Raw genomic sequence first — 12,349 nt, forward strand, 5'->3', positions numbered from 1 at the left:
TGAAGGTACTGGCTCACTTATCTTCATTGATGAAACAACTGCTGATGGTTGTCGCATAGTGAGTTCTGAGGTGTATAGACACACCCTATCTGCTCAAGTTCAAACAAATGCCTCAAAACACATTGGCTGGCGGTTCATTCCACAGCAAGACAATGATCCCAAACATATTGCTAAAGCAACAAAGAAGTTAAAAAATGGTCAATTCATGAGTGGCCAAGTCAATCACCCGATCTGAACCCAAATGAGCATGACTTTTAAATGCTGACAATATGTGACAATAAACTTTCGTGTGACAATAAATATAACTTGAACTTGAACTTGAAGAGAAAACTGAAGGGGTCTAGGCCCCAAAACAAATATAAGCTAAAGATGGCTGCAATACAGGCCTGGCAGAGCATCACCAGAGAACACACCCAGCAATTGGCGATGTCTATGAATCGCAGACTTCAAGCAGTCATTGCATGCAAACGATATGCAACAAAATATTAAACATGACTACTTTCATTTACATTACATTGCTGTGCCCCAAACATTACGATGTCCTGAAATGGGGGGGACTATGTATAAACGCAGCTGTAATTTCTACACGGTGAAACCAAAATGTATAAAAAAGGCCTTTATTAAAATCTGATAAAGTACACTTTAACCACATGTGATTTTTTTCTATTACAAATATCGAATTGTGGAATACAGAGGCAAAAAAACTTACCAAAATGCAAAGATGGCTGCGCAAAATGCAAGTGCCTTTCACAGGTTTAACTTACCAAAATGCAAAGATGGCTGCGCAAAATGCAAGTGCCATCGAGGCAGCAGGAGTGGAGATGCAGCGAGTTGTGGACAAACCAGCCCATAGAGACAGAAGCCAGTCAGATAGGGAGCAATGAAGTGGGAGGCCAATGAAACCAAGAGGTTGTGTAAAAAGTAACTGCAGATGCTGGTTAAAATCAAAGATAGACACAAAATGCTGGAGTAACTCAGCAGGATAGGCAGCATCTCTGGAGAGAAGGAATAGGTGATGTTTTGCATATCTTTATTTCATTTGTTCTCTATCTCTCTACTTCACCATCGATATCTCTCGTTTCCCTTTCCCCTGACTCTCAGACTGAAGAAGGGTCTTGACCCGAAACGTCACCCATTCCTTCTCACCAGAGAAGCTGCCTGTCCCGCTGAGTTACTCCAGCATTTTGTGTCTATCTTCAAACCAAGGGGTTGACGGAGGTTGGGATTAAACGTTTATTGGCTTTATCATGTATCTGTTCGCTGTGGACAGCTCGATTGATATCATGTATAATCTTTGCGCTGACTGGTTAGTATGCAACAAAAGTCTTTCACCGTACCTTGGTACACAGGACAATAAACTAAACTAAACCTACACATGAGGAAAACCTTGTAATTATACATAGTGTACAAGTTGTACCAGTAAATACTTTGATTAGTACAGGTGATTCGTGATATCTTGATTACTACGGGTGTCAGAGGTTATGGGGAGAAGGCATGAGAATGGGGTTAGGAGGGAGAGATAGATCAGCCATGATTGAATGGCGAATTACACTTGATGGGCTGAATGGCCAAATTCTACTACTATTCCATATGATCTTATGTCCTTATAAATATGTCAATCTCTCCTCTTTCTGGTTCCTAGAAAGATTTCTAGAAAACCAACTTCAACAGCATAACTGACCACATTTGGAGATAATACTAATTATGCAAAATAATGTAATTTATTTGTAATTAATTGTTTGTCATTGTAATTGTACTAATTAAATAATTTATAGGGAATTTCTACATCACTGGGCATTTTGGCGGACCTGCTAGTTTCAATGAGTGATGAGGAGTACAAACGCTTTAAGAAGGACCCGCAGATGGACTTGGTAAATATACTGAACTGTTATTACTTCTGCCAGTGTATGTGCAACATGTTTACGAGTTATGTAACGAGGCCAATGCTACATTTATTAGTCTAGGTCTGGTCTAATAATAATATATTATTATAAATAATGATTATTATTAATAACTAATACTGGATTAAGTATTATCCATATTAAATATTGTATACATTGTACACCACGCAGGTACGAAAGACGCTGCCTCACCGTGGCAGATTCCCGGCTTCTATTCTGATCTCTGTGTGAAGTTTGCACGTCCTCCTTGCAACTGTGGGGGTTTCCTCTCAGTATTAGGGTGGTATTTTGGCACGGTGGCGCAGTGGTAGAGTTGCTGCCTCACAGCACTTACAGCGCCAGAGACCAGGATGCTGTCTGTACGGAGTTTGTACATTCCCACGCTGACGTGAGACTCACTGACCTATTGTTCCTTAGATTCGCTCTACTTCCTTTCTTAAACAAAGGAACAACATTGGCCACTCTCCAGTCCACCGGGACCTTGCCTGTAGCTAGTGAAGAAACAAAGCTCCTCATTAAGGTCCCCACAATCACCTCTGTTGCCTTCCTCAATAGCCTGGGCTAGGCCCTGGGGACATCCATCCACCTTAATGCTTTTCAAGAGCATCATACAGTCGTAGAGTGATACAGTGTGGATACAGGCCCTTTGGCCCAACTCACCACAATGTCCCAGCTACACTTGTCCCACTTGCCTGCGCTTGGTCCATATCCCTCAAAACCTGTCCTATCCATGTACCTGTCTAACTGTTTCTTAAACAATGGGATAGTCCCAGCCTCAACTACTTCCTCTGGCAGCTTGTTCCATACACCCACCACCCTTTATGTGAAAATGTTACCCCTTGGATTCCTATTAAATCTTTTCCTCTTTGCCTACTCTGGGCAAAGGACTCAGTGCACCTACCCAATCTATTCCTTTCTTGATTTTGTATACTTCTATAAGATCTCCCCTCATCCTCCTGTGCTCCATGGAATAGAGACCCAGCCTACTCACCTCTCCATATAGCTCACACCCTCTAGTCCTGGCAACATCCTCGTAAAGCTTTTCTGAACCCTTTCAAGCTTGACAATATCTTTCCTATAACATGGTGCGTGACTAAGCTTGAAATCTTTGACTGAGAACAGCATATTGGAGCTAAAGTTGCTTCTGTGTGCAACATTCTAGATATGTACTCAGTGCCACAAATAGACTATTATTAACATTCACTCTGAAGTCTCTGGACGTGAGTTCTCTGGCAGCAGAAAGAATAATTGAAGATGATAGTTAGAAGCAGATTTTTGACACATGCTTGCCAATAAAAGGCAATGTTCTCGAGAAAGCCTGGGTCGTGTTACTGATGGCACTTTTGCCACAAGCCAACAGAGGTGCAGATGCTCTGAGCGTTGTGCAGAGCAAGGTTAAAGAGGTACTGCAAAGTAAGTTATGGTGAAAGGGTTAGCTATAGAAACTGGTGGTCACTACCAAAGCAGTTAGTGGTATAATGTAGTGCTCAATGTGACAGATCTCAAATTACCTGCTGACAAACAGAGATTGGTGAGGCATGGTGGCACAGTGGTAGAGTTGCTGCGTTGCAGCGCTTACAGCACCGGAGACCCGGGTTCGATCCCGACTACGGGTGCTGTCTGTACGGAGTTTGTACGTTCTCCGCGTGACCTGCCTGGGTTTTCTCTGAGAACTTCAGTTCAGACTCGGTGGGCCAAAAGGTCTGTTTCCACGCTGTATCTCTAAAAAAATGTAAAAAATAAATTAGTGACAGCAGCATTATCTCTATACCTCTAAACCATACAATCCATAATATATGGAAACTGTTTAGCGTGTGTCGCTGCAAAAATGGATGAAGTTTGAATGCCTGTGCAGGAAGGAAGTTCAGATGGTTTACACCAAAGATAGACACAAATTGCTGGAATTGCTGGATAGTTATATGGATGGGAAGGGAATGGAGGGTTATGGTCTGAGCGCAGGTATATGGGACTAGGGGAGATTATGTGTTCGGCACGGACTAGAAGGGTCGAGATGGCCTGTTTCCGTGCTGTAATTGTTATATGGTTATATGGTTATAACTCAGCGGGACAGGCAGCATCTCTGGAGAAAAGGCTGCCTGACCCGCTGAGCTACTCCAGAATTTTGTGACTATGTTAAATTTGAATACCTGTTGGACACAAAGTGGACAGCAACGCTTGAGACATCCTTAGTGACAGCAAATGTAATGACAACACTGTAGTGACAACACTGATCTGGAAGTCTTAGATCAAGAGATAGTTGTGAGAGGGTTCAATATCGCTGGATCATATAATGACCGGCATAAGGACTATCCATAGGCAAACGGATATGATAAGGGAGTGGACACCTCCATTACAATCACACAGGAGATATCTTCCTCTCAATCCTCGGGTTTTGTCTAGAATGCTATGAGCCATGGCCAAAGGCTGGGAATCCAAGGAGCCAACTTTCTGCTGTGGTCACCTTCAACATCAAATTGCAGAATCATTACAGTACTAAAGGAGGCCATTGGGCCCATCATGTTCTTTGTAAACCAAACTAGTCACCGTTTAAATCACTTGTATTGTACTAAATGTAGCGACTTAAAAAGTGAGCTTTAGTTTAGTTTATTGTCAGGTGTACCGAGGTACAGCTTTTTGTTCCGTGCTATCCAGTCAGTGGGAAGACGATACACGATTACAATCGAGCCGTCGACAGTGCGCAGATAAGAGAGTTTCTGGAGAAACTGGCTCCCCTAAGTGGAGTGTGTTTACCGCATACTGACTGGTCACTGGGAATGAAGTCCTGCAGGCTCACAAAAACGGCATGGAGATCATGCAAATCAGAAACTCTGATGACACCTCACTGAGTTTGCCCATTAACTCCTATATATCAGCAAGCCTGCTGTTCTAGATGTGGTCTCCTATACATCGGTGAGACCAAGTTCAGACTAGGCGATCACCTTGGCCTTTGTGATCTCCCAGTTGCTAAAAACTTGCTAACTCCTCTTCCCATTCCCACACTGACCTTTCTGTCCTGGGCCTCCTCTATTGTCAGAGTGAGGCCAAAAGCAAATTGGAGGATCAACGCCTCATATTTCACTTGAGGGCTTACAACCTAATGGTATAAATATTGATTGCTCAAATTTCAAGTGACCCTTGCATTCCCTTTCTCCCTGTCACTCCCTCACCCTGGCCATCCTGCTAGTTTCACTGTTTGTATCCGCTCATTATCACCTTCTCCACAGCCAACAGTGGACCATTGTGGGCTCCACTCTTTCCTCGATCACCGGTGCTGGCTTTAATTTGTCGTTTTCCATACCTTTCAATCATTTGTTCTTTGTCCCTTTTCATACCTCTAGTTTCCCTCTCCCTGAGTCCGAGGAAGGGCCTCGACCCGAAACGTCACCCATTCCTTCTCTCCAGAGATGCTGCCTGTCCCGCTGAGTTACTCCAGCATTTCGTATCCATCTTCCGTGCAAACCAGCAGCTGCAGTTCCTTGCTACACATCTACCCCATCACTTTACGTTCGTTAAGCGGCACGACTCTCGTCAGCAGCGGCCTCTGCAGCCCGTCTGCGTTTTTATTATTTTTTGTCTATGTTTCTATGTAGTTTTTGTTATTTTTTGTTGGGGGTGTGTGTGGGGGGGGTGGGGGTGGGGTGGGAGGGAGGGGGTAACTTTTAAATCTCTCCCTGCACGGGAGACCCGACCTTTTCTTGTCGGGTCTCCGTTGTCGTTGGGGCTGCAACGAGGAGCGGCCTCCAACAGGAAGACCGGGAACTCTGGTGCCGACGACTCACCTCACCGTCGCGGAGCTGGCCGAGTCCAGAGCGGGTGGAGCGGTGGTGGAGCGCTGCTGCTGCTGCGGCCCGGCCTACGGAGATTCGGGGGCTGCGGCTGCGGGTCTGGCGGACGGCAGCGCCGGGAGCCCGCGGGTCCCTGGAGGGAAACCGCTTTTCAGGGCTCTCGCAACGGCGACTTCTCCCGCCCGAGTTGCGGGGTCGTAGAGCTCCTGGAGCGGGGCCTGACATCACCGCCCCGCGCGGCTTGAAATGGCCGCGGGACTCTGCGAGCGCACGCCAGGGGCTCTAACACCAAGACCCGGTGTGCGACCTCGCACCACCCGGCGTGGCTTTAATGGCCGCGGGACAATCGCCATCGCCAGCTGGGGGCTTTGACTTTGACTCTGACATCGGGGGGGGGGGGGAGAGGGCAGGGGAGAGATAAGTTTTTTTTGGGCCTTCCATCACAGCGATGTGATGGATGTTTATGTAAATTATGTTGTGTCTTAGGTCTATTTGTTTGTAATGTATGGCTGCAGAAACGGCAATTCGTTTGGACCTCAATGGGTCCAAATGACAATTAAATTGAATCTTGACTCTTGAGATCTTGAATCTTGAATCTTGTTAACTATAGCAGGATGTGAAAACATGCATTTCATGTTGTATTCAGTGACCAAATTAATGCAGCCTGATGTTCTGATTGTCTCCCAGATTCTGGTTGAGGAGTGCAATGACCGACTCCTGGCAGCTGCTGAAGCAAGCAAGCTGGCTGCTGTGCTCAGTCAGTACAATCCACTCTATGTGCTGACAAACCTGGTGAGTACCCAACATGAATTACATTAACATTGACATGAAATATCTTAACAATACAATGACATAAAATGCTGGAGTAACTCAGCGGGACAGGCAGCATCTCTGGAGAGAAGGAATGGGTGACGTTTCGGGTTGAGACCCCTCCTCAGATTGAGAGTGAGGGAGAGAGAAACCAGAGATGAAAAGGGACAAAAAACAAATGGATGAAAGGTATGGAAAAAGACAAATCTAATCAAGCGCTGATGAGCAAGGAAAGGTGGAGCCCACAATGGTCCATTGTTGGCTGTGGAGAAGGTGATAATGAGTGGATACAAACAGTGAAACTAGCCGGATGGCCAGGATGGGGGAGGGACAGAAAGAGAGGGAATGCAAGTGTGACTTGAAATTTGAGAAATCAATATTCATACCATTAGATTGTAAGCTGCCCGTGAAATATGAAGTGTTGATCCTACAATTTGCTTTTGCCCTCACTCTGACAATAGAGGAGGCCCAGGACAGAAAGGTCAGTGTGGGAATGGGAAGGGGAATCATAGTCATAGTCATAGAGTAATACAGTGTGGAAACAGGCCCTTTGGCCCAACTCGCCCACACTGGCCAACTATGTCCCAGCTACCCTAGTCCCACTCGCCTGAGCTTGGTCCATAACACTCCAAACCTGTCCTATCCGTGTACCTGTCTAACTGTTTCCTAAACAATGGGATAGTCGCAGCCTCAACTACCTCCTCTGGCAGCTTGTTCCATACACCCACCACCCTCTTTGATTTAAACCAGTATCTGCAGTTCTTTGCTACACATGAAATGTGTTAAGTTACTTTAAAATCTATCCACATTGCATTCATGTGGCAAGTTTGCAAAATGATTCCTTTTGGAGAGCACAGCTCAGGTATAGGCCAGGATTTATTCAATATCCAGTCAGTCCAATACCTTGAAACTGTTACTTAATGATACGAGCAACGAGCTGAAATGTAGCATGAGTCAATCATGATTGAATGGTGGAGTCTTCTTCTTCTTCTTGCACAGCCTAAAGTTGAAGATCAAGGGTAGACATCCAGGCCAGGACAGCATCAGTTGCTGGGTGGATGGCTTGGATGCCCCCAGGGAAAAGCCTCAGTGGGCAGCCATTCACGATGTGTGGGATGGTCTGGTCTGGATGTCCGCAGTCACAAGCAGGGCTGTCTGTCGTCCCCCACTCATGCAGGTGATGGGCTGTTCTTACATGGAGGATGTGGATTCTGTTCAGGGTTAGCCATTGCTTGCGATGGACATCAAATCCCGGTGGTTTCACTGTGGGATATGTGATGCCCTCTCCGTTGTTGGTGTTGGCATCTTTCCAGGCTCCACGCCACTCAGTCTTGGAGTCAACGTCTTCCAGGGATTTAACGGAAGACCAGAAGGGTTTGCGGGACTTCAGGCGCATGTTGGGCAGATTGTTCAAGTCAGCATGGATGGGAAGGTCAGGGTTAGCCTCGATGGTGCACCAATCTTTCAACATCCTCTCCCTTCTGCATATGCTGGGAGGGGCGATATGAGGGGGGGCAGGGAGCCACTGCAAAGGTGTTGACTTAAGCGTCTCTGTGATGACCGCATTGCAGAGTTAAGGACAGTGTCAACTCATTTGATGTTGCAGCTATTAGCCCAAGCTGTTGAGCAAAGCTCAGCTGTTGAGTAGACTAAGGGCTAAGCTTGCAGTACGGAAGGTGTATGCATTGGATCCCCAGCTGTTGCCTGCAAGTTTCCTGATGATGTTGACCCTTGCTTTCAGTTTATCAGCCACCCTCTTCAGGTGTTCACCATAGGTGAGGGTGTGATACAGGGTGACTCTGAGGTACTTGGGGAATTCTTCATTCTTCACTAGCTTACCACAAAAGGACACTCGGAGCCTTGCATTAGCGAGCCGACTGCTGAGGTGACAGTTGTCTTAGATGGGTTACGGCAAAGTCGCCAGAAGGTGAGGTACCCCTCCATCCCCTTCAAGATTGCAACCTTCACATGGTCCACTCTGTTTCGACTAATGCAATCAACCCGACGTGCACAAACAAATAGCGGAGTAGACTTGGTGGGCTGAATGGCCTAATTCTGATCCTAGACCTTATGAACTTGTATGCACAGATACAGTGGGGTACGGATTCAATGCAAATCTTGCTTGCAGCAGCAACACAGGCACATGAACTAAGACTACACACAAAAACATAAACTAGACGGTACAAAAATGGACATTTGTGCAAAAATACACAATTAGAAAATAAGTCTTTGGTGGGACACGAGGGGGTCCCTGGTGTTCCGTTGCCTGAGTAGGATTAGCCTTGTGCAGAATGTTTCAAGATCCTGATTGCTGCAGGCAATTAGCTGTTCCTGAACAACAAGAAGAGGGCAATGCCCCGGATGGTGATATCTTTGATAGATGCCATCTTTGATAGGGCGGCACGGTGGTGCAGCATTAGAGTTGCTGCCTTACAGCACTTGCAGCGCCAGAGACCCGGGTTCGATCCCGACTACTGGAGCTGTCTGTACGGAGTTTGTACCTTCTCCCCTTGACCGCATGGATTTTCTCCAAGATCTTGGTTTCATCCCACACTCCAAAGACAAACAGGTTTGTAGGTTAATTGGCTTAGTATAAGTGTAAATTGCCCCGAGTGTGTGTAGGGTAATGTTAATGTGTGGGGATCGCTGGTCGGTGCGGACACGGTGGGCCGAAGGGCCTGTTTCCGTGCTGCATCTCTAAACTAAACTAAACTAAATGCCAGCTTCTTGAGACAGTGCCTCATGTAGATGCGTTCAGTGTTGGTCGTGTGGACCCCATTATCAGTCCACTCACTTGTGTATGCGTGCATCTGAGGTCACAGCAAGTCACAGCTCTCCGTGAGGGCATATCGAACAGCATGGTCTGAACAGGCGTTTCTCCTCAGAGACAGCACAGTGGCGCAGCAGTAGAGTTGCTGCCTTACAGGGTCCTGGGCTCGACCCTGACTACCCATGCTGTTCTCTGTGATCGCATTGGTTTTCTCTGGATGCTCTGGTTTCCTCCCACATCCCAAAGACCTGCGGAATGTGCATCAATTGGCTTCTGGAAATTGTCCCTAGTGTGCAGGATAGAACTGGTGTATGGGTGATTGCTGGTCGGCATGGACTCGGTAGGCTGAGGGTCTGTTTTTCATGCTGTATCTCTAAACCAAACCAAGAAGTTTAGCTATGGCCATGAGTTCTGTGACACTCCCCTCCAAAGTGATTGGTTTTGATGCCTCTGGTAGCTCTGTTTTGCTTCCACCTCATCCAGCAATAGAAGTACTATTGCTATTTGCAACATTAACATAAGACTCAATTTTGCCATCTCCAGTATATTTGGTTTTATTTCAAATTTACAGCATTTACAATGTTTTAAAAAAAAGTCTATTAATAACCTACCGATAAGGATATAAAGGGCCTGTCCCACTTAGGTGTCCTTGGCACGAAAATTACGCAACCTCGTGGTCGCGTTGAGGCTCACGGGCATCATATGGCCGCGCGGGGCCGGTCCCACTGAGAAACACGGAAGGGTATGTAATTGCGCGCGACCCTTAAGTGTCATTAACACCAGAACAGCTTGACGTTAATAGCATTAACTAAATCTCTTTTTTTCTTCCTCTCCAGAACATTTATGGAACATGCCTCCTTTCTTATAATTTCAAGGGGAGAGGTGTAAAGGATGAAAGCCAGCTCCACCTTAAACAGGCAAAAGAGGCTTTTGAAATAGGGCTCCTTACAAAGAGAGATGGAGACGTTATAACAAGCAAGCATGAACTGCATGGGTTTGTTAAAGCAGCATTCTCACTTACAACTGTGCTCAGGTGGCTCACTGGTAACAGCGAAATCCTTACCAGGATGAGACGACTGTGCAAAGAAGCAATGGGGAAATTGTTCCTGTACAGTACGCGGAACCAGGAAAGTCTGGCGCAGGAGATCATGGAGCTGATCTGCCAAGTCAAAGTTTCTTTGCAAATAACCAATCTCTGCAATTCCGATAGCAAGTCCTATGTCCCAGACCACTATAAACATTACTGGGATAAGCCAATAGTGACGGGAAGGATGGCCTTTGATAAAATTCTAGAAAGGCACGAGCAGTATCACAAAACTATATGCATGGTATTTGAAAGCAGTTGTAGAAGACATCAGAATAGCAGCAGGCTCCCAAAATACAGCTGTATAACTGCGTTCAAGACTGAAACAATGGAACTCGATACTGCTGATGCCAAGGCAAGCATCCCTCATCTTTGTGATCGTGATATCACTCGGCATTCTCTACCCAAAGAAGCAAAAGCGACACAAAGCAATGAAGAGTTACAGAATAGGAACCCTGAATTAACAAGCTCAGGCAAATCAGAGAACCAATATCCAGGCCTTTGGAAAGACGGCAAGGTGCCCCATGCCAGCTCGGAGAACGCCCAGCCACATGCTGTAACAGGCATTGATAACAAACTGGGTGCTGTAACTTCGGAGGGGAAGGACGACAGCATTAATGGATGCGGAGACCACCTGAATGACAGCCACGGCTCGAGCTCCTCCTTCAAATCCTGGCTGAAAACATCCGGATCCGGACTTTCCAGCAGCTGGGAGGAAGTGAGAGCTTGCAGTGGCAGTGGTTCCCCCAGGAGCGGAGGTAGACACCTTCTGCTCTCTCTGGACACAGAATGCTCCACGTTTTTAACCGATGAAGTGGAAGAGAATCAGCAGAACGATTGCAGCGCCAAGAATGAAGATTGTAATTTAAGTAACAAAACTGCACAGTCAGAACGTCAGGTATCTCCGACGTGCAGACAGTTTGGGGATTCAAACATTAATTGCACTTCAGGCAATACGGAGAAGAAAATTCCTCCATCTTTATCTTCAGGAGAACACAGGTCTTTCGAGATGGCCGGCTCTGATAGAGAAACTGTCGACGACAATGCAGAGGACCACAAACGTGACAGGCTTGAAAATGACCATGATCAGACTTGTAGGGCTCCTTGCAAAACCTCGACTCATTCAGATTCAGCAAACATTGAGAGTAACTCCTTTGAGATGATTGACTCTGATGCAGAAACGGCGGATGACATTCAGGATGCTGCGAATGAGTTTCATCTGGGCACAAATAAAAATAGCCTTGCAAAATACTCGTCTTCCCAGGCACATTTGAATACCGCAAAGACCGTCGTAATTGATGGTGAGAATTCAGGGGGCTTTGCAAAGAGAAGCCAGCCTCTATCAAAGCAAAATAAATCCATGGAAATGTTATCAGTTGATCCTGCAGCAGAGACTGCTGATGAAACAGAAGAAAATGATTATTTCCTAACCCCACAAGGAGTTTCTGAAATTCTACAAGCCGATGGAAGCAAGAAGCAGGAGACACAGGAAACGCATGGTGCAACCCAAATGCAGAATTCCTCTGCTCAATCATCTCTAGCCATTGACGAACCCGCCAAAGGACGCATCAGGGAGGCACCAACTGCAGGTGAAACTACTGATGGCATCCTGAGCAAACAGCTTCTGAACAGTAGCCTCAACTCCAGCTCATCCTTCAACTCATGGTGCAAGTCGCTTTATTCAGGCAGCGGTTCCAACCCTAATGACATAAGCTCATCGATGAGTTCCAGCAGCAGTTCATTTGTGTTCCTTTCCAAACAGCGGCAGACCTATCACAGACGGGTTATAACTGATGAAGATTATAAACTGTTGTTTGCAGGGGTAACCCATGAGTGGCTCACAGAGAGAATCAGGGACACTGGAGTATTTTACCCTCACAGGCTCAAAGACATTTACAGTAAGTCATTTCTTCAATTTTTGTTTAAAAGTTAAGTTAAGTTAAGTATCCTTTTTCCTTTATTGTCATTCAGACTTTTCAGTCTGAACGAAATTCCGTGC

General features: G+C 46.1%; 1 protein-coding gene across 2 annotated transcripts in view; it reads left to right on the plus strand.

The window, feature by feature from the left end:
* The window catches only part of alpk1 (alpha-kinase 1), a 140,326-nt gene that overhangs the window by 109,478 nt on the left and 18,499 nt on the right, over positions 1 to 12,349 (plus strand). For both annotated transcript variants that reach the window (XM_055645611.1, XM_055645618.1), the window contains 3 exons: positions 1,776 to 1,871; positions 6,374 to 6,478; positions 10,103 to 12,248. In XM_055645611.1, coding sequence (XP_055501586.1) covers positions 1,776 to 1,871; positions 6,374 to 6,478; positions 10,103 to 12,248 — 2,347 coding nt within the window. The remainder of the gene's footprint in view (positions 1 to 1,775; positions 1,872 to 6,373; positions 6,479 to 10,102; positions 12,249 to 12,349) is intronic.

Source organism: Leucoraja erinacea, chromosome 1 (genome assembly GCF_028641065.1).
Source record: "Leucoraja erinacea ecotype New England chromosome 1, Leri_hhj_1, whole genome shotgun sequence".
NCBI lineage: Eukaryota > Metazoa > Chordata > Chondrichthyes > Rajiformes > Rajidae > Leucoraja > Leucoraja erinaceus.